Source organism: Hemiscyllium ocellatum, chromosome 32 (genome assembly GCF_020745735.1).
Source record: "Hemiscyllium ocellatum isolate sHemOce1 chromosome 32, sHemOce1.pat.X.cur, whole genome shotgun sequence".
Lineage (NCBI taxonomy): Eukaryota > Metazoa > Chordata > Chondrichthyes > Orectolobiformes > Hemiscylliidae > Hemiscyllium > Hemiscyllium ocellatum.
This window is the reverse complement of record NC_083432.1, coordinates 16,350,534-16,371,199: the sequence shown is the minus strand read 5'-3', so window position 1 is coordinate 16,371,199 and position 20,666 is coordinate 16,350,534. Positions and strand designations below refer to the sequence as shown.

At 43.1% G+C, this 20,666-nt stretch overlaps 1 protein-coding gene across 9 annotated transcripts in view; it reads right to left on the bottom strand.

Annotated features, from left to right (window-relative positions):
- The window catches only part of svild (supervillin d), a 227,065-nt gene that overhangs the window by 43,442 nt on the left and 162,957 nt on the right, over nt 1-20,666 (bottom strand). For all 9 annotated transcript variants that reach the window (XM_060848960.1, XM_060848963.1, XM_060848961.1 and 6 more), the window contains 7 exons: nt 19,142-19,314; nt 16,354-16,509; nt 13,749-13,885; nt 12,002-12,149; nt 9,931-10,076; nt 6,489-6,664; nt 2,754-2,892 (listed from right to left, as the gene is read on the bottom strand). In XM_060848960.1, the coding sequence (XP_060704943.1) occupies nt 2,754-2,892; nt 6,489-6,664; nt 9,931-10,076; nt 12,002-12,149; nt 13,749-13,885; nt 16,354-16,509; nt 19,142-19,314 (1,075 nt within the window). The remainder of the gene's footprint in view (nt 1-2,753; nt 2,893-6,488; nt 6,665-9,930; nt 10,077-12,001; nt 12,150-13,748; nt 13,886-16,353; nt 16,510-19,141; nt 19,315-20,666) is intronic.

Sequence of the window (20,666 nt, the reverse complement as noted above, 5' to 3'; positions counted from 1 at the left end):
ACAGGGTTTGGGGGGCAGTGTTGGACAGGGTTTGGGGGCAGACACGGGGGGTCGGTTTTGGACAGGGTTTGGGGGGACAAATGGCAAATGCTCTAAATGGCCACCCATCATCTTTGTTTTCTCAAGACAAAGAAGGACAATTCAGCCTATTGTTGGTACAGTGGACAGTAAAGAAGGTGATCTAAGATTATAAAGCAATCCATCAATTGGCTGAAGAGTGGCAAATGGAGTTTAATCTGAAAAATGTGAGGTATTGGGAGGGATAGTGGCTCAGTGGTTAGCACTGCTGCCTCACAGCGCCAGGAGCTTGGTTTGAGTCCCACCTTGTCTGTGTGGAGTTTGCACATTCTCCCCGTATCTGCATGGGTGTCCTCCGGGTGCTCCAGTTTCCTCCCACAATCTAAATATGTGCAGATCAGGTGAATTGGCCATGTTAAATTGCCATAGTATTAGATGCATTAGTCAGGGGTAAATATAGGCGAATGGGTCTGGGTGAGTTACTCTTCGGAGGGTTGGTGTGGATTTGTTGGGCCATCGGGCCTGTTTCCATACTGTAGGGAATCTAATCTAATCTATTGCATTTTGATAAAACAAACAAGGGCATGATTTATACCAGTAAAAGTAAGACCTTGGGCAGTGTGGTAGAACAGAGTCCTTGAGGTTCAGGTACATAGTTCTTTGAAGTTTCCATCACATTTGGATAGGATGGTTAAGAAGGCACTTAGCACATTTGCCTCCATTGCTCAGGCCTTTGAGTACAGGAATGGAATGATGTGTTGAGGTTGTACAGGATATTGGGGAGGCCTCTTCTGGAGAACTGTGTCCACTTCTGGTCACCCTGATATAAAAGAGATACTAATAAGCTGGAGAGGGTTCGGCAGGAATGGAGGTTTTGAATTATAAGGAGAGGCTGGTTAGGCTGGGATCTTTTTCACTGCAGCATAGGAGGTTGAGGGGTGAGCTCATAGAGTTAAAAAATCACACAAGACCAGGTTATAGTCCAACTTTGTATACCCCAGTCTAACAGTGGTACCTTCATTCCATGAGCTCATAAAGGTTTATAAAATCATGAGGGGCACAGATCAGATGAATGGCAGGTGTCTTTTCCCTAGGGTGGGGCATTTCAAGACTAGGGGGCATATTTTTAAGGTGAGAGGAGAAAGATTTTAAAAATTCATGAGATGCACTTTCTTTGCACAGAGAGTGGTTTGTGTATGGAATGAATTTCCAGAGGATATAGAACATAGAACATAGAAAAATACAGCGCAGTACAGGCCCTTCGGCCCTTGATGTTGTGCTGATCCAAGCCCACCTAACCTACACTAGTCCACTTTCCTCCATATGCCTATCCAATGCCCGTTTAAATGCCCATAAAGAGGGAGAGTCCACCACTGTTACTGGCAGGGCATTCCATGAACTCACGACTCGCTGAGTAAAGAATTTTCCCCTAACATCTGTCCTATACCTACCACCCTTAAATTTAAAGCTATGCTCCCTTGTAATATCTGACTCCATATGTGGAAAAAGGTTCTAATGGTCAACCCTATCTAAACCCCTAATCATCTTGTAATAGGATGGATGCAGCAACAGATACAATGCTTAAAAGACATTTGGAAAAGTACATGAATAAGAAATGTTTAGAGGGATATGGGCCATGCGTAAGCAGGTGGAACTAGTTTAGTTTGAGATTAAGGTCGGCATGGACTGGTTGGATCAAAGAGTCTGTTTCTGTGCAGTATGACGCTATGACTCTATTCCTCATTTTCCCAATAAGGATAACTTGCCATTTATATTATCCTCGCCGATCTACTTTTTACCTTTTCCAGCACCTCTATATCCTGTTAATAAACCAGTTTCTTTACCTGGTAATGGTCAGTATTGAAGAAAGCAGTGCACCAACCCAACAAGTAGACAAACATTGAAGGAAAGTGGTCATTTTGTCAGGATCTATACCTTTGCAAGTTACCACAGCCCTGAGGGAAGGAAGGGCGTTTACAAGTTGTGAGCTTGTGAGATACAATAAACCGAGTGTGAGCTATATGGATGATAGGAGCTGAATGAGTAAAAACAAATTGAGGTTGAATCCAGGCATCAGTTGAGTATAAAAAAGTAAAAGAAGAACTGCTAGAAACCATTCAGTAAGTCATTTAGGTCTGAGAGGCATTGAGAGAGGAAGAAGCAGCATTAATATTTTGGGTTGATGACCTTTCTCCAAACTTGGAGACTGTGAGAGTCCATGGACAGTGTTGATTTGGACTGGGGTGGACAAAGTTAAAAATCACACAACACCAGGTTATAGACCAACAGGTTTATTTCGAATCACTAGCTTCCGAAGCACAGCTTCTTTGTCAGGTTGTCAACCAACTGATGAAGGAGCAGTGCTTTGAAAGCTAGTGATTCCAAATAAACCTGTTGGACTATAACCTGGTGTTGTGTGATTTTAACCATGGACAGTGTGACTGCTTCAAATGTCCTCTATCTGAACAAGTACAGGGCAGGCATCCCCAGAGTTGCTGGTCAATTGATCTCCTTCTACAAGCATGACTGGACATCAGACTTTGTAGTCCTGAATTTTAGTTGGTTAGTGGGATCTTGCTGAGTGACTGTTAGCCACCGGGTTCAGAGAATGACCGCAGTGAATACACTTTAAATGTTCACTGGCTGTTAAACACTTTGCAACGTTATGAGGTCATGAAAGATGCTATGGAAATCCAAAACTTCATTGCGTTTTTGTTTGAAATCCTGCACCGTACCTTTACCTCAGCCGTAATCTCAACATCCCTTTGCATTGGTTTTTTTGATTCAGCCCAGTCCAGAAACTTTTCCTTGAACAAAATTGTTTCGTTGTGTTCGGACAATCGACCAAAGATCACCCAGTCAGGGCGGCCTTGCCTGTGGAGGGAAAGTAACATTTCTTCTGGAACTTAAAAGGTACACAAACGCAGCAACAGTTGAGCTAAAGTATGTTTACAGAGCAGCAAAAGAAAGGCCATTTGGCCCATCAAGACTATCTCTGAGTGTCTCTCAAAAGCCAGCCACACTGCATGATATCTTTCACACAACCCTGCTTTCTTCCTTTACTTTAAATATTCATGCCCTTTCCTCTAAAAAAAATCATAGTTACTGCTTGAGCTACTGTCCATAGGAAAGCATTCCATGCCAACTACCTCCTGTGAGCATATTTTTCCTATTCCTTCCCCTTCCTCAACACATTGGTGACAATAATAAATTCATCACCTTTCTCACAAGGATATAGTCATACAATCTATAGTCATACATCATGGAAACAGACCCTCCAGTCCAACCTGTCTGTGCCAAACATAATCCCAAACTAAACTAGTCCCACCTACCTGCTCCTGACCCATATCCCTCCAACCTTTCCTATTCATGTACTTATCCAAATGTCTTTTAAACATTGTAATTGTACCCACATCCACCCACTTCCTCAGGAAGTTCATTCCACATGCAAACCACCCTCTGTGTAATAAAGTTGCCTCTTGTATCTTTCTTAAATCTCTCTCCTCTGACCTTAAAAATGTACCCCCCAGTCTTGAAATCCCCCATCCTAGGGAAAAAAGACACCCACAGTTAACCCTAGCTGTACCCCTCATGATTTTATAAACCTCTATAAGCCCATCTCCAATCTCCTAAATTCACCTTATCAACGCCCTTTTTAATCTTAAAGACTCTATTAACCTATTCTGAGCCATCTCTGCTCGAATACAGTTTGCCCAGTATCACAGGTATTTTGTTGCTAAATTGATTAGAATCACATCAAACCGACTGGGGACAGATGGGAATTCAAATCCAGCTGATTAATGTCACCATTTGTACTCAATATGTACCCCTCCCTCTTTAACGTTCCCTTCCTACTCTGGCCCAAAATCACCTGAAATAATCAAAAACATTTTTTCACAGCGATACAACTCAAAGTTTTGACAGCTAAGCTGTAAGACAGAGAAACAGAGAAGAAAGATGTGGAAAGAGACATCTAACAAAATAGAGAGAGAGAGAAGAGAAAGACAGGTGGACAAATCAAAATTGCAGATCTCTTCACAATAAGTAAAGAAAGGATATGGTGTGATTGTGGTAATGTTTACTGGAGCATTTAAACAGGATGCCCAGCCAATGCTCCAGGGTGATGGGTTCAACTCCTGGTATACCAACTGGTGTAGTTAAAACCAATAGATAAAATTGTGAAATGAAAACTGATCTTAGCAACAATAAGCAGAAAACAATCACCAATTATCAGAGAAACTCATCTGGTACATTATCGCCCATTAGGGGAACAAAATCTGCCATCCTTACTGGTCGGCCCAACATCTAACACCAGACCCACAACAATATGGCCGATTATTTTAGCCCTCTGAGTTTCTTAGCAAACCGTACAGGTTAAAGACAATTGGAAATGGTCAACAGATGCTGGCATTGCCAATGCTGCCACACCTCATACTGTAGTAATTGTGGCAAGATCACCCAGGTGGATCTCATAGAATACGAGTTCCTTGATTGAGGCTGTTACCCTGGTCTAATCAGGGAGTGCTGGCTAACAGATATAAACAGGAGTGTCAGGGGTTCTATTCACTCTAGGAGCTGGTTCTAAGCTAGCTGGGTGAGTGTGCTGTATTATGCACGAGTAAATTAAGGGTACTGGCCTTTGTGGAGTTATTTCACTTACATCTTTACAAAGTATCCTATGTGACTTCTTTAGCACCGACATTTGCTATTTCTTGGCCTTTTTGACATAAAATTGCCACTTTGTAGCTCAATGCGTTGTGTACTTGCAATGTTGCATGCCCACAAGCAACTGATTGAGATCGTGTAAAATCATTTCACCAGTGAAAGAAGTTCCAGTCTTCATAACTCAAACCTTCCAGACTTGGCAACATCATGGAAAATCTCTTCTGAACCCTCTCTAGCTTAATAATATCCTTCCTATAACTGGGTGACCAGAACTGGACACAGTATTCCAGAAGAGGCCTCACCTATGTCTCGTACAATCCCAATATGACTTCCCAATCACTATACTCAAAGGACTGAGCAATGAAGGCAAGCGTGCCAAACACCTTTTCAACCAACTTGTCTATGCATGATGCAAACTCCAAAAAATTATGTACATGCACCCCCAGGTCCCTCTGTTCTACAACATTACCCAAGGTCCTCCCATTAACTGTGTAAGCCTGCTTGTTGTACCAAAATGCAATACCTCACATTTATTCAGATTGAACTCCATCTGCCATTTTTCACCCTATTGACTCATTTGATCAAGATCCCTTTGCAATTTTAGAAAATGGTTTTCACTGTCCACTACGCCACCAATTTTAGTGTCATCTACAAATTTACTGACCATGTCTGCTATATTCTCATCCAAATCATTTATATAAATGACAAGCAAAAGAGGACCCAGAACCAATTCCCGTGGAACAGCGCTGGGGACAGGCCTCCAGTCCGAAAAGCAACCCACCACCACCACTTTCTGTCTTCTGCCATTAACCCAATCCATTTGGAAAACTCACCCTGAATCCCATTGACCCAACTTTAGTAATTACCACGCAGAACCTTGTCAAAGGCTTTACTAAAATCCAAGTAAACAGTCTACTGCTCTACCGTTGGACCAAAGATTAGATTACTTACAGTGTGGAAACAGCCCTTCGGCCCAACAAGTCCACACCAACCCGCCGAAGCGCAACCCACCCATACCCCTACATTTACCCCTTACCACTATGGGCAATTTAGAATAACCAATTCACCTGACCCGCACATCTTTGGACTGTGGGAGGAAACCGGAGCACCCAGAGGAAACCCACGCAGACACGGGGAGAACGTGCAAACTCCACACAGTCAGTCGCCTGAGTCGGGAATTGAACCCGGGTCTCCAGGCGCTGTGAGGCAGCAGTGCTAACCACTGTGCCACCGTGCCGCCCACCAGATTCTGTTTACATCCTCTATAACTTGATGACTAGGCAGGCCAGGGATTGTACTGAGATGAGAGAGAAACATCCACTCATGACTTTTCAAAGATGCGCAGGTTAGGTGAACTGGCCATGTTAAATTGCCCATAGTATGTGTAGATGAGCTGCATTAGTTCATGTAGAGTAATAGGGCAGGGGAATGGGTCTGAATGGGTTACTCTTCGGAGGGTTGGTGTGGACTTGTTGGGCCAAAGGGCCTGTTTCCAGCGATTCTATAACTCTATAATTCTATGACTTTTGGAAAATGCTATTTTTGGGCCAATGAGGATCACAGACATCCAGTGCTGCCCGAGCCTAATGTCCAGTCACAGAGAATAAGGATGGTCAATTGGATGAGCAGCTGATACCTGTGGATCCCATGCAGACGCACCTACATTGAACCCCTATTAGATTGAATAGGCTTGTCTGCACCCCGCAGTAATCTCTTATTCCTGTAAAGTGGCTCAGTTCGCATATCATTGTTTCTGACACACTGGTATCCCTAATGAAACCTATCAGGCAGCATCAGCAACTCACTGCTGGGAGATGTTCTTATTGCCTCCAGGGTCCAGGGGGTTTATTCCATAGTTACTATAATCACAAGGACCACTCAGTAACTGTTTGGCCAGTTGGAGAGCCAACTTGCGCTGTGCCAGAGTGACCTCTTTACCATGCCAGATGTACACCTCGCTGCCAAAATCCAGCACTAGCACCTGCAAACCAAGAGAAAAGAGTGCACTTAATAAAATGAACCGGCACATTTCAATCATGTCATGAAACAAACACATTATTGTTTTTTAACTACTGACTTTCAGGGAGAACCAGGCAAAAGGGCAGCTAAAATACCCAGGTTACTCCTTGCCTGACCAGAAGCCACGGATCTACCTGATCATGATTGTAATCCGATCAGGAACAAGGAGATTCGCTGAACATCGGTGGAGTGTTGCTTTGCCTCCGCAGATGGAGACTGATCATGCCAATGTGTGGCAGATTTGCACTGTCAGTGCATACCCACAAGCAACTTAGTGAGAACGTACAAACCTAGGGATTGTAATGAGACATGAGGGAGAAAAGGCAATCTTTTACTGCTGTCCATTAATGACTTCTGAAAGTACTAGCCGACAGCTGATGAGGTTGAGATTCATCTCAGCATTGATGGGTCCCACTGACATTTAGTGTTGCCTGAGCTGAGTGCCTAGCCACAGAGAAGAACCACCAGTGAAAAGCCAGGCTACAATTTTAACACAGACTTGAACGGGAGGGCAAAGGCTTTGCAATCTTCAGGCAAATCTGGACAATGGTCCCCAGAAATGGTCAGTACTTCCCTTTTCTTCGGAAGTCCTAGTTTGGCAGGGTATAATCTTCAACCGCTGAGAGGGGAGGCAATATCCCGGGTGACACATTAAACCATTTATCTGTCCTACTAGTTCAGTTCATAGAAAAGGAACAATGGGAAGATACAAAGAGAATTCTCTGTGTGTCCAGGCCAGCAATTCTCCTTCAACTAAAAATAAATTCACTAACAATTCACAACTTGGTGAGATCTTGCTGTACACAAATTGGTTTTCTAGTTTGGCTGCACCAATATAGTGATTGCAAGATGTAATTAAGTCACTTTTCATTATGTGTTGGGTTACCTCACCTGAGGATGACTCCAGTGACACAGTGAATGAGTAACTGTGACTAAGTGAGGTCTGCAGATGCTGGAGATCAGAGTCGAAGAGTGTGGCGCTGGAAAAGCATAGCAGGTCAGGCAGCATCCGAGGGGCAGGAGAATCGAATCATTGCTGATGAAGGGTTTATGCTCGAAACGTTGATTCTCCTGCTCCTCAGATGCTACCTGACTGGCTGTGCTTTTCCAGCGCCACACTCTTCGATTAATGAGTAACTACCCAATGCGTAACTGATCAAGTGTGGAGTTAGATAGGATTTGCCACAATTGGCCTCAGCACTCCTGAGCTGGTGGGGTGAGAAGTGCTCCAGTCTCTGAGAGACCCTGCTAGACCGTGAGTGTATGGACACTGATAGAGGAATGGGTGAGGCTTGCCTGTGATGTGGTTGAATATCCTGACATCAATCACTTGTCTTGGCTCACAATAATAATGTATAAAGTCCTATTGCCTCTTGATTGCCCACACCCAAAGAGTCTGTGTGAGTGATGCAGCATATTTACAGTACTGTGGGCAATTTTGGGCCCCATACCTTAGGAAGGATGTACTGAAAATGTGTTGCTGGAAAAGCGCAGCAGGTCAGGCAGCATCCAAGGAATAGGAGATTCGACGTTTCGGGCATAAGCCCTTCTTCAGGAACTTATGCTTATGCCCAAAACGTCGAATCTCCTGTTCTTTGGATGCTGCCTGACCTGCTGCACTTTTCCAGCAACACATTTTCAGCTCTGATCTCCAGCATCTGCAGGCTTCACTTTCTCCTCGAAGGATATACTGGCCATAGAACAGGTCCAGAAGAGGTTCATGAGAATGATCCCAGGAATGAAAGACTTAATATATGAGGAATATTTGAGGACTCTGGGTCTATGCTCAATGGAGTTTAGAAGGATGAGGGGGATCTGATTGAAACTTAAAGAATATTGGAGAGAGTGGATGTTGGGAAGATGTTTCCATTGGTAGGAGAGACCCAAGGGCACAGCCTTAGAGTAAAGAGAAGACCCTTTAGAACGGAAAAAGGGAGAAACTTCTTTAGCCAGAGAGTGCTGAATCTGTGGAATTCATTGCCACAGAAAGCTGTGGAGGCCAGTTCATTAAATATATTTAAGACAGAGATAGATAAGTTCTTGATTTTCAAGGGTTGTCCGGAGAAAATGGGTTGAGAAATCTATCAGTCATGATTGAATGGCAGAGCAGACTCGATGGGCCAAATGGCCTTATTTCTGCTCCTATGTCTTATGGTCTTGCAGTCAAGTTATGAAGCCAGTAAAAGGGGAAGTGAAAACAGGCAATTTTATTGTAGGTGGACAGTGACAGGAGAGAGTAAAAAGTGAGGTCTGCAGATGCTGGAGATCAGAGCTGAAAATGTGTTGCTGGTTAAAGCACAGCAGGTCAGGCAGCATCCAAGGATTGCTTTAACCAGGAACAATTTTCAGCAGTGATAGGAGAGAAGCTGTTGAACTGAACACATTAGCTTTTCTTAAAAGACTACCAAGCAAGGTACAATATAATCTAAAAGGAAATGGATAAATATTTAAACACAAAATGTGTGGAGGGATGGGGTGACAGGAGAATGAGCCAGCATTGGCAAGGCAGTGGGAACAAGGACAATTATTTCCATCATTCTCTGAGAACTCTTCCTCGTGACTACAAATCCATGGAACAGTTTTGAAATATTGATGCTGAACTGATTTAGGGACAATGCACTTAGAGAGAAATGCTCCTCTTCTGGGTTTAACTTCAACATGTGAAGTCTATGTACGCTGCTCAGCTCTGACCGAAGCTCCAAATACAGAGCTGTCATCTACATTCACAGCCTGAATCTGAACCAGAACAAAGGAGTTAGCGAGCAAATTCTATTAACATTTACAGATGTCACACCCTGAGGTAGTTAGAACTAAATGTGATTAAACCTCCAGGGATAACTCTAATCAAAGTATTTGGTTTCATTTTTGGAAAATCCAGTATTTTCTATATAGAATTGTAGAATCCCTACAGTGCCGAAATGGGCCATTTGGCCCAACAAGTCCACACTGATCCTCCGAAGAGCATCCCACACAGACCCATTCCTCTACCTATCACTTTACTTTTCCCCTGACTTATGCACCTAACCAACACACCCCTGAACACTATGGGCAATTTAGCATGGCCAATTCACCTAACCTGCACATCTTTGTTAAACACTGTGTCACCGTGCCACCCTGTGCACGTTCACACAGATCACTGGCTCTGAAAAGAAATAACATTGAAAATATTGATGCACTGACATTTAAGATAAGATGGTTTGAAACTTCAAATGCATCACATGCCCCTACCTCCTTTGAATTCAGCATGGAACAGCGAGGAATCTTTGCCCATGATTCATTGTCTGGGACAAGCTTGTCCCCAACCAAATGGTATATGTGGTTTGTTTCTGTGATAGCAGCTTCATACAGCTCATCTTCCTCAGGATCTCCCGCAGCTGCACAGGCAACAGTGAAAAGTCAGGAATATTAAGAATGTCATCAAAGAGGTCCTTTCAGATTGTTCAAACTTGCTTGTTTTTCAATGTTGTCCCTTCATAGAACACAGAATGCTACTTTATGGTTAGAGGTCTGTGGACACAGTACTCTGTTAGGTGAAGGATTTGTGTATGCGTGCAGGAGAGAAAGGAAATGAGAGAAGGTGTAGTTCTTGACTTTATGATTGATGTCTATGTAAATATTAATTGGGAGGGATGTAAATGGGCTTACCCCAAGGTTTACCCCAAAATATGAGAATGCTTGAGAGTGTGTCAGCAAACTAGTGTGAGAACTACTGAGTGTGATAGCCCGAGAGTGTGAAAGCGAGAGAATGTAAGAGCAAGTGAGTGTGAGAGTGAATGAGTGTGAGACTGAGTGAGGGTGAGACTGAGTGAGGCTAAATGAGTGCAAGTGTGAAATGTGAGGGTGTGTAAAAATATTGGAAAAATACAAACTGGAAGGAAAATAATTGAAAAGAAAATCAATAGCTGATGTCTGTTTTGTCTGCTGTGAGTGTGTAGCTAGTGGTGGTCCTGATGCTCCTGCTACTGGGATCAGCAGAAACTGTGACCGAGTGTTTGATAATTTTTCACCTGTGCACTTCAGCCATTTATTGTTTAGTCAGAAGCAATATTTATACTTTATAAATTTATTATCCAAAAATAGATGGTATAAGAAAAAGAAACTGAGGTAGTAACACGGTGAAAAGGAGAATTATTTGCCTGGTATCGGATCTATCCAAATTACACCAGCCTGAAACAACATCATTTAGTGTCTTTATGAGTGTAAGTGATACTTCTTGTCTGATCTTTACTTGTGTTTTACCTCAACCTGTATCAAATTACAATCTGATTCATCAGTACAGGGGATTTCCAAAGATTCACTCAACAAGAGAAACTGTTGCTCTTTTAGTTGTTTTAGTTGGACAGAACTTGAACAGTGCTGAGAAAAAAAGACATGCCGTCAACTAAACAGATCCTTGGGGAAGTCAGCCAATCCTTACTGAATTCCTTAAGGAAATGCCTTGACCAAGCAGAGTTGACTTAACCAGTTTGAATTTAAACAAAAGCTTGGCAGTTAACTTTTTCCTTAACATAGAACAGAGAACATCACAGCGCAGTACAGGCCCTTCGGCCCTCAATGTTGCGCCAACCTGTGAAACCAATCTGAAGCCTTTCTAACCTACACTGTTCTATTCTCGTCCATATGTCTGTCTAATAACCATTTAAATGTCCTTAAAGTTGGTGAGTCTACTACTGTTGCAGGCAGTGCATTCCACACCCATATTACTCTCTGAGTAAAGAAACTACCTGTGATATCTGTCCTATATCCATCACCCCTCAATTTAAAACTATAATCCAAGGAAAAAGGCTCTCACTGTCCAACCTATCTAACCCTCTGATTATCTTATATATCTCAATTAAGTCACCTCTCAACCTTCTTCTCTCTAATGAAAATGAAGTCTCTCAGTCTTCCCTCCATACCAGGCAACATCCAAGTAAATCCCCTTTGAACCCCGTCCAAAGCTTCCAGATCCTTTCTATAATGCGGTGACCAGAACTGTACGCAGTACTCCAAATGTGGCTGCACCAGAGTTTGTACAGCTGCAACATGAAAGTGCCTTGTGGCATTCTCCATGGCAAGGCAACATCTCTACCAGTCAGAGCCCACAACTGCCAACCAATCAGCATCCTCTTCCCATGTAAAATCAATTGTTGTTCCCTTTCAGTTTTGGTATTGTGGTTCCATCCTGGATGCTGAATGATGCAAAATGGTGACAGCATGTCTCTTTTCTCAGCCCTTCCATCAACTCTTGAGGGTAAATTAGCTGGAACTGAGTGATCTGTAAGCCCAGCGATTATCCATGTTCACTTGAACTTCTTACCTTGGTATTCAGCCTCACCACCCAGTAGATCCCAGAATTCCTTGACCCTTTTGCTTTGACTATTAACGCCTTCTTCGATATTGGTGACATATGGTGCTCGGCAGCCCAGTTCATGCTTTGTCTGGATGAAACTAGCCAACTCTGATGCCTAAAAATAGTAAGGAGACGCGGTTATTGATTATTTATTGGGGAATCATGGTTAACATTACATCCCAAACAAATGAACTGGATAAACAAAAAGCAGCAATCATTCTGATCTGAGCCCACGTATCACACTAAGTGGTATCTGAGTGTCAGTACAGAATGACATACAGGTTCAGAGATACCTCGGGTAATGGAATAAACTGAATATCTGACATATGACCTTGCTTTACTGACTGTGATTTCACTGTTGTCCAAAGAGCTGAGGATCTCTTGTACAGAAAGACATTGAGGAGATGACTGAAGTGCAAGATGTAAATGGGGCCAAGCTAATCGAAATTCCTGATGAAGGGCTTTTGTCTGAAAAGTTGATTTTCCTGCTCCTCAGATGTTGCCTGACCTGTTGTGCTTTTCCACACTCTTGACTCTAATCTCCAGCATCTGCAGTTCTCACGTTCGCCTAATCTAAATTAAGCCTTGCAACTCATTTGCTCTTTCTGTCAACATCACACTTACTGAATTTAAAACCCTAGCCCCAAGGCAATGTTGGTGACATGGAGTCAGTGAATTGCCAAAGAGTTAGGATTCGAGTGTCTTCAATCTGTGGAGGGAAAACTTGTGGACAGACTTCCCATCTTGCTGCCATATCTGGCCAATGGGTAATTCATCTCTTCTTGGAGATGCCGGTGTTGGACTGGGGTGTACAAAGTTAAAACTCACACAACACCAGGTTATAGTCCAACAGGTTTAATTGGAAGCACACTAGCTTTCGGAGCAATGCTCCTTCACCTGATGAAGGACGGTTGCTTCGAAAGCTTGTGTGCTTCCAATTAAACCTGTTGGACTATAACCTGGTGTTGTGTGATTTTTAACTTTGTACAATCCTCTTAAGGTTCTTATCAAATTCTGGATTTCCAGTAGATTATACATGAAGAAATGGACCCTAATTTTGTCTAGGAATGGCCAAGTTCAAATTTTAAGGTCAGGCTTCTTTAATATGGACATCCCCCAGAGCAATTAGGTTGTTTTTATGACATCCACACTCTCAAATACTGTAATTGTAGAAACACCATAGTTAGATCACTGCTTGTCTGCTAATAACAAGGAAATCTGAGCCTAGTCTGTGCAATAGTGGAAACAAGCAACTAGCTGCAATGTTACAATGAATGGACTCGTTCAAGTACAACTGCTATTATGAAACACTCACATGAGTGCCCTCGCTGAGCCTTTACGTTGATCATCGACAGTGTGTACTCTCTAGCATTACCACAGGCCAGGGTCCAGGTCGTACTGGTGTTACATGAGGCTCGAAATAAGATGTAATGTATCAGTTCGGTTTCATTACTGATCTTGGATTTAATGGACTGGCGCCTCCCTTTTACTTTTTATTTTATTTATTTTTTAGTGGGGATTGGCCAGTCTTTGTCTCCGGCCAGAGCCGTTGTGCGGTATTCTGCTCATTTATCACTGAAGAGTTGTAGTAATTCGAGTGTCAGTGATAGGTGAGCCTGGATGTCCTTACGGTGAATGTTTGGAATCAGGAGATTAATTCTAAAAGAAAACTTCCTTTGATTAATATTTCTAACGCATGCATTAGTGGCCATACCTTGGAGCGTTCTATGACATTTGCGAATTCTCCAATCCATAGAAAGCAGTGCTTTGCAGTGACCAATAGGAAACAGTCGCCACTGTTGAGCGAGCTGGCACTGGGTTGCACCAGTCGCACCTGGACATGCCTGCGACCTGAAAAAAGGCAGAGTTACCTGCACATCTGCTCCTGAGCCACACACATTATCAGGTTAGCGTTTGTCAACGCATAACTATGTGCCACAAAGCAACTGGGCAGGCAGCACAACAAAGGCAGATACCCCAGTTATAGAGTCATGGAGTCATGTAACACAGAAACAGACCCCTTGGTCCAGCTAGTCCATACCGATCAAGTTTCCCAAACTAAGCTAGTCCCACATGTCTGCATTTGACCCATATCTCTCTAAGCCTTTCCTAATCACGCACCTATTCAAATGTCTTCTAAATATTGTGACTGTACTTTCATCTACCACTTTATCTGGCAGTTCATTCCACATACGAACCACCCTTTGTGTGAAAAAGTTGCCCCACATGTTCCCTTTAAATCTTTCTCCTCTCACCTTAAAAATATGCCCTCTGGTTTTGAACTCACCCACCCTTGGGAAAATAAACCTTTGCAATTCACCTTATCTGTGCCCTTCATGATTTTATAAACCTCTATAAGGTCACCCCTCAACCTCCTTTGCTGCAGTGAAAAAGGTCCCAGCCTATCCAGCCTTTCCTTGTAATGGCTGGGCTGCACATCAGACTGGTTTAGAGCGGTGGGAAAGCCGGTTGGCGTTGGAGCCTGCTATAAGGTCACCTCAAGTCAAGTGGCAGCCAAGGTGCTATAAGTGACATTGGCTTTAAAAGGAGAGGGCAGTCAATTCATTAAGACCTATTTAATGCTATAGCAAACATTCAAATGATCCCATTGGTGAGCACAGGTTGTAGACACATGTGTGATAATTCCTCATCACCCTGTGGGATAGAAAGAAGAGATTGTGTCAAGATAGCTTTCTTTTATTCATTCATGGGACATGGGCGTTGCTGGCTGGGCCAGCATTTATTGCCTTTCCCTAGTTGCCCTTGAGAGTGTGGTGCTGAGCTGCTTTCTTAAACCGTTGCAATCCATGTGTTGTCAGTAGTTCTACAATGCCATGAGGGAGGGAATTCCAGGTTTTTGACCCAGGGACACTGAAGGAACAGCAGTATATTTCTACGTCAGGATGATGAGTGGATTGGAGGGGAACTTGCAGGAGGTGGTGTTTGCACTGAAATAACTCCACAGAGGCTGGTATCCCATCACCAAGTCATCCTTTATTTACACGTGGACAGTCCTTGACACTGATCCGGCTTGCTTAGAGCCCACTCTCAGAGTGAACAGGATGCCTGATACTCTTGTTCTTAACTGTCAGCCAGGACTCTCTGATTGGACTGGATTAAAAGTTCCAATGATGGTACTCATATTCTATGAGACCTACCTGGCTGACCTTGTTACAATCACTACACCCAGGTACCTGCTGTCCTTGTCCTTCTAGGTGGCAGAGGTCGTGTGTTTAGAAGGTGTGGTCTAAGAGCTGGTATGACATGAACTCTGTGTTTGACACCAGAGATGTGGCCACATTCTGTTACTGAGTGAAACAACTTTTTGAGGTACAAAAACGCAGGAAAGAACATGCTTCATCTACAACTTTGAACTTGAAAAGATTGGGTTTTTGGCAAATCACTCCAGTTGCTTTCGTTTTCCCTCTGTAATCCTGCGCCTCCAGTCAGTGTCTATCCTGCAGCAGCCATTGTATACACAATGTCACCACCAATCAAAAGAGGACCGTGACTACTTCAGTGGGTAGGGTTTGTGCTGTAGGGTCCTAATTCCAGGGAATGACCCTTTGCTGACCTAGCCACTGCCCGATTCTCTGACAATTCAGCAGGTTTTCCCCAAGGGAAGCAATGCGGGTCTTCAAATGGGTCTCCAACCGGGAGGTGAGATTCCCAACAGATCCATAGATCAACAAGATTCTACTTAAGAGCTTGAGAATTTGGCTCTCACATGCCATTTGCCTTAGAGCCATGAGCCAACATCGGGAGGGGGGCGGTGGGGGGTGTGGGTGGTGTGGTGGTAAAGTTGATGGACTAGCCACCCTGACCCATTGGCCAATGTTCTGGGGATATGGGTTTAAATCTCACCATGGTAGACAGTGAAATTTGAATTATTTAAAAATCTGGAATAGAGAGCTTGCCCAATGACAACTATGTAGTCATCAACAACTGTTGTAAAAATGCAGTTGGTTCACTAATGGAAGCAAATCTGCCATACTTTTCTGGCTGGCCTACCTATGTGCTACTCCAGACTGACAGAAATATGGTTGACCTTTAACTGCCCTCTGGGAAATTACGATGGCCTAGCCAACAATTGCTACATCTTGTGAACTAAGAAAAAGAAAATGCCCCCTAATAAATGTTGAGTGTTTTCAGAAAATAACAAAGAGAAAGGAACAGAGCCAGTTGAAGCCACATATTCATGTGAAAACAGTGACTGGATTTGATCTGGGGGTTCACAGAGGACCCATTGCTAACTCAATGCATGGACTCCATATTTTTGCAAAGCCTTCCAGGTTAAGAGACAGCTGGCCGGCACTTACCTTTAACTTGCAGGAGCATCACTTTGTTGAAAGGATTTGTACTGTTACTCGACATCTGCTCTGTTGTCTTCACATTCCGAAGATTGATGTTTTTGAAGTTCTCTTTGCTTGCTAGCCCCGCCAAGCTCACATCTGCGAAGTTGGAGTGTTTCGCCACTGTAAATACACAAAAACGTTCCTGAGATGGTCAAATAAACCCAAGGTAGTATAAAACGTATTAGCTTTACACACTGGAGAAAGCTAAAACAGGTTAGGATGCTGTCATGATTTGAACTGACAGTGTCAGTTCAAATCCTAATTGAGAACAACTCGATGACTCGATGCCACAAAATCAGATAATCTGGTCATTATCACATTGTTGCTTGTGTGAATTTGCAAGAGCAAATTGACAGCTTTGCTTCCTACGTTTCAACAGTAATGACAATTTGAAAATACAAATTGACTATAAAGTGCTTTGAAACGTTCAGTGGTGCTATATAAATGCAAGGCCTTTTAGGTTTTTTTAAAATGTACTCAAATGTAGCTACAGAGTGTTACAGAAAGTTCTACACAAGTTGCAGTGTCATAACTACAGGTAATGAAGCTAGTGCAGTCCAAAATGAAAAGGATGCAAAGAGCGTAGTGTACAATTGAGAATCCAGTACATGGATTTATATAGTGTTGGAGATGACCAAGCTGGAGCTGATTATATATAAGTTGACACATAAAGTAGAGTCTTATATTGAAGTTAGCACATAGCAAGGAGAATATTATAAATCTGTAATCATCAAAGGGTTAGATGACATCAACTTCTTCAAATCCTGATTCCCATGTTAAAGTATTGAAACACATAGAGACATCGTTATTTTTAGTGGTATAGAAACAACTGGGCAAGTGGGTATCACAGTGGCTGGGGTACATTAGTTCTCTGCAAAATGACATTTTAATTTAACTTTTGTTTTATTCATGGGAATGAGCATCAATGGATAGCCAGTACTTATTGCTCATCTCAAATTGCCGAGAGGGCAGTTAAGAGTCAACCACATTGTTGTGGGTCTGGAGTCACATCTGGCCAAATCAGATTCAGATCGCAGTTTTCTCTCTGAGCAGACATTAATGAATGAGAAATGTTTTCCCCTAATAGTGAACAACAGTTTCATGGTCATCAATAGACTCTTAATTCCAATTTCACCATCTATGATAGTGGGATTTGAACCCAGGACCCCTGACCCTTAGCTGGATCTCTGGACTAAAAGCTGAGCAACAATACCACTAGGCCAGTATCGCCCCAATAACTTCTACCTGTTTCCTTGGAGATTGATTTTCATTACAGTGGCCCCTATGGGCTATTTGCATTTAATTTTGTTTAATTTATCAACGTAAAGTACTGTAGTAGAAACAATGGAGATTACTTCAATTTATCCCATCCCACAAGTACTCTGCCCGAAAGTAGGTAGGTACTTGGCTGACGTCCAGCCTATGCTTTGTCCTCAGCTATCTTCCTTTGCAGTTTTGGTCCATGGTAGTTTTCCATTGCCTTCCTATCTCAGGGACACTGTGTAGAAGTAGGTCTCAAGTCAACCCCAGACAGAACAAGAATTGAAACTGTGCCTCTAGTGGTATTCTGAACCTCAAAGTAGCTGATTTAACCTAAATAAAAACTGAAAGAACTGAGGTTGCTGGAAATCAGAAACAAAAACAGAAATTGCTGGAAAAGCTCAGCAGGTCTGGCATCATAGAATCCCTTTGGTGTGGAAACAGGCCCTTCACCCCAACAAGTTCACAACAACCCCCTCTGAAGAGTAACCCACCCAAATCCGTTCCCCATTACTCTATATTTATCCCTGACTAATGCACCTAACCTACACATCAATGAACACTACAGGCAATTTAGCATGGCCAATTCGCCGAACCTGCACATCTTTGGAGTGTGGGGGGACACCAGAGCACCCAGAGGAAACCCATGCAGGTACAGGGAGAATGTGCAAATTCCACACAGACAGTCACCCAAGGCTGGATTCAAACCCAGGCCCCTGGTGCTGTGAGGCAGCAGTGCTCACCACTGAACCTAACCACTGAACCACCATGCTGCCAAATCTGAGGAGGATAATCAGTGTTAATGTTTTGGGTCCACTGAACCTTCACTGGGGTCACTGGAAGGGCCACTGGACCCAAAGCGTTAACTCTTGATTTCTCTCCACAGATGCTGCCAGACCTGTTGAGCGTTTCCAGCAATTTCTGTTTTTGTTTTACTTTAACCTATTCCGCTTGACAAAAAGGTTAAAAGATCAGAATGTCCATTTGTTTTGCAAGTTCCAGTATCTCAAGAGGGAATGGAATTTGTGCTGCAAAACGAGGTGAGAGACATTGACTCAAACTAAGATTCCTTATTACTTGGAAGGAGAATTATTAAAAAATACTTGAAGATATGTGAGTTTGTGATAAGTCAGATGGCTAGATCTGGTCACTTCTCATCCATCAAGCTGTCGGAGGACAAGACAGAAAGAGAACTCAGAGCACACTCATTGAATGCCACTTGAGTCATGGTTTTAGAGCTGTCTTAATAACTGAAAGTCAACAGACTTCCAACAGATCAGATACACATCAACTATTCTCAGGTATTCCAACAAGGAAAAGAAACCAGGTCTTTCTGAGCGCAGGAGAACAAACTTTTTTTCAAAAACCAAATCAAGTTTTATAAACCTGGGTGAGATTACTTCCTGAGTTCACATTGTGAACGGACAAATGGATCTTAGGCACTGCTCACAATAGCGAGGGTAAATTGGAAGGGGAAATCTTTTCGACCTACTTCTCTCAGTCTGGATCCTCCTGACCTCCACAGTAGCCACATTCAAACGTTGTTCTGTGTATTCCTGACGGATGTCTTCCCGAGCTGCTAGTGCCCTCAGAGGATTGCGGGAGCACTGCGTCTTACGCACCGGTCTTACAGCTCGTCTATGTTCTGCCACCTCAGAGGTCAGTCTGCAAGAAGTTGAAACAGAATGTTAATTCAAATGCCGAGGAGGACTGTGCATTGTGTTCAGTGCTCATTCCTGATGAAGGGCTTTTGCCCGAAACGTCGATTTTCCTGCTCCTCGGATACTGCCTGAACTGCTGTGCTTTTCCAGCACCACTCTAATCTAAATACTGTGTTCAGTGTCAACTGAGTAATGATTTCTTTCTCATTACTAGCCTGAGGGGATTATTACATTCTTCTTGAATTTTCTACTTTACACCATCAAACCAACATGTTGGCGATGCAACAACATATCGACTCAATTAAATGGTGCTTTCATCTCCTTGAATTGGATCCTATTATCAGCCCCATCGCCTGCTCAATGTAATGTAAATAAAAGATTTGCAAGTATCACCACATTTCACAGGCTGTTTCAAAGAGCTTTAAATGTAGGTATTTTTAGAGGAGCAGTAACTGTTGTATTGCAGGAAATGCAGCAGTCCACAGCAAAATCTCACAAACAGCAACTTCCTAATGAACCAGATACACTGTTTTGAAATGTTGATTAGGGATAAATATTGGCTGGGACCCTGAAGGGAACTTGCTAGTTTGCTGATGACACGAAGGTTGGTGGAGTGGCTGGGCTGTTGTAGGTTGTAATGGGACATTGACAGGCTGATAAGTGACGGATGACGTTAACTCTGATTCACTCTGGAAGGTCAGATTTGAATGCAGAATACAGAGTTAAAGGCAGAATTCTTGGCACTGTGAAGGAACAGTGATCCCTCAAAGTTGCCACCCAAGTTGATAGAGTTGTTAAGCAGGCAAATGGTGTGTTGGCTTTCATTAGTGGGGGGATTGAGTTTAATAACTGTGAGGTTATGCTGCAGCTCTATAGAGCCGGTGGTTAGACTAGACTGGGAATATTGTGTTCAGTTCTGGTTGCCTCATTATAGGAAGGATGTAGATGCTTTAGAGAGGATGCAGAAGAGATTTACCAGGATGCCGCCTGGACTGGAGGGCAGGTCTTATGAAGTAAGGTTGAGGGAGCTAGGGCTTTTCTCACTGGACGAAGAATGATGAGTGGTGACTTGATGGAGGTGTACAAGATGATGAGAGGCATAGATAGAGTGAATAGCCAGAGACTTTTTCCCAAGGGCACGAGGGAGCATCATTTTAAGGTGATTGGAGGAAGGTTAAGGGGAGATGTCTGAGGTCAGTTCTTTACACAGAGAGTGGTGGGTGTGCGGAATGCACTGCCAGCAGTGGTCGTAGAGTCTACATTCGGGACATTTAAGTGACTCTTGGACAAGCACTTGGAAGGTGGTACAGTGAAAGGTATGTAGGTTAGTTTGATCTTAAAGAGTAGGATAAAAGG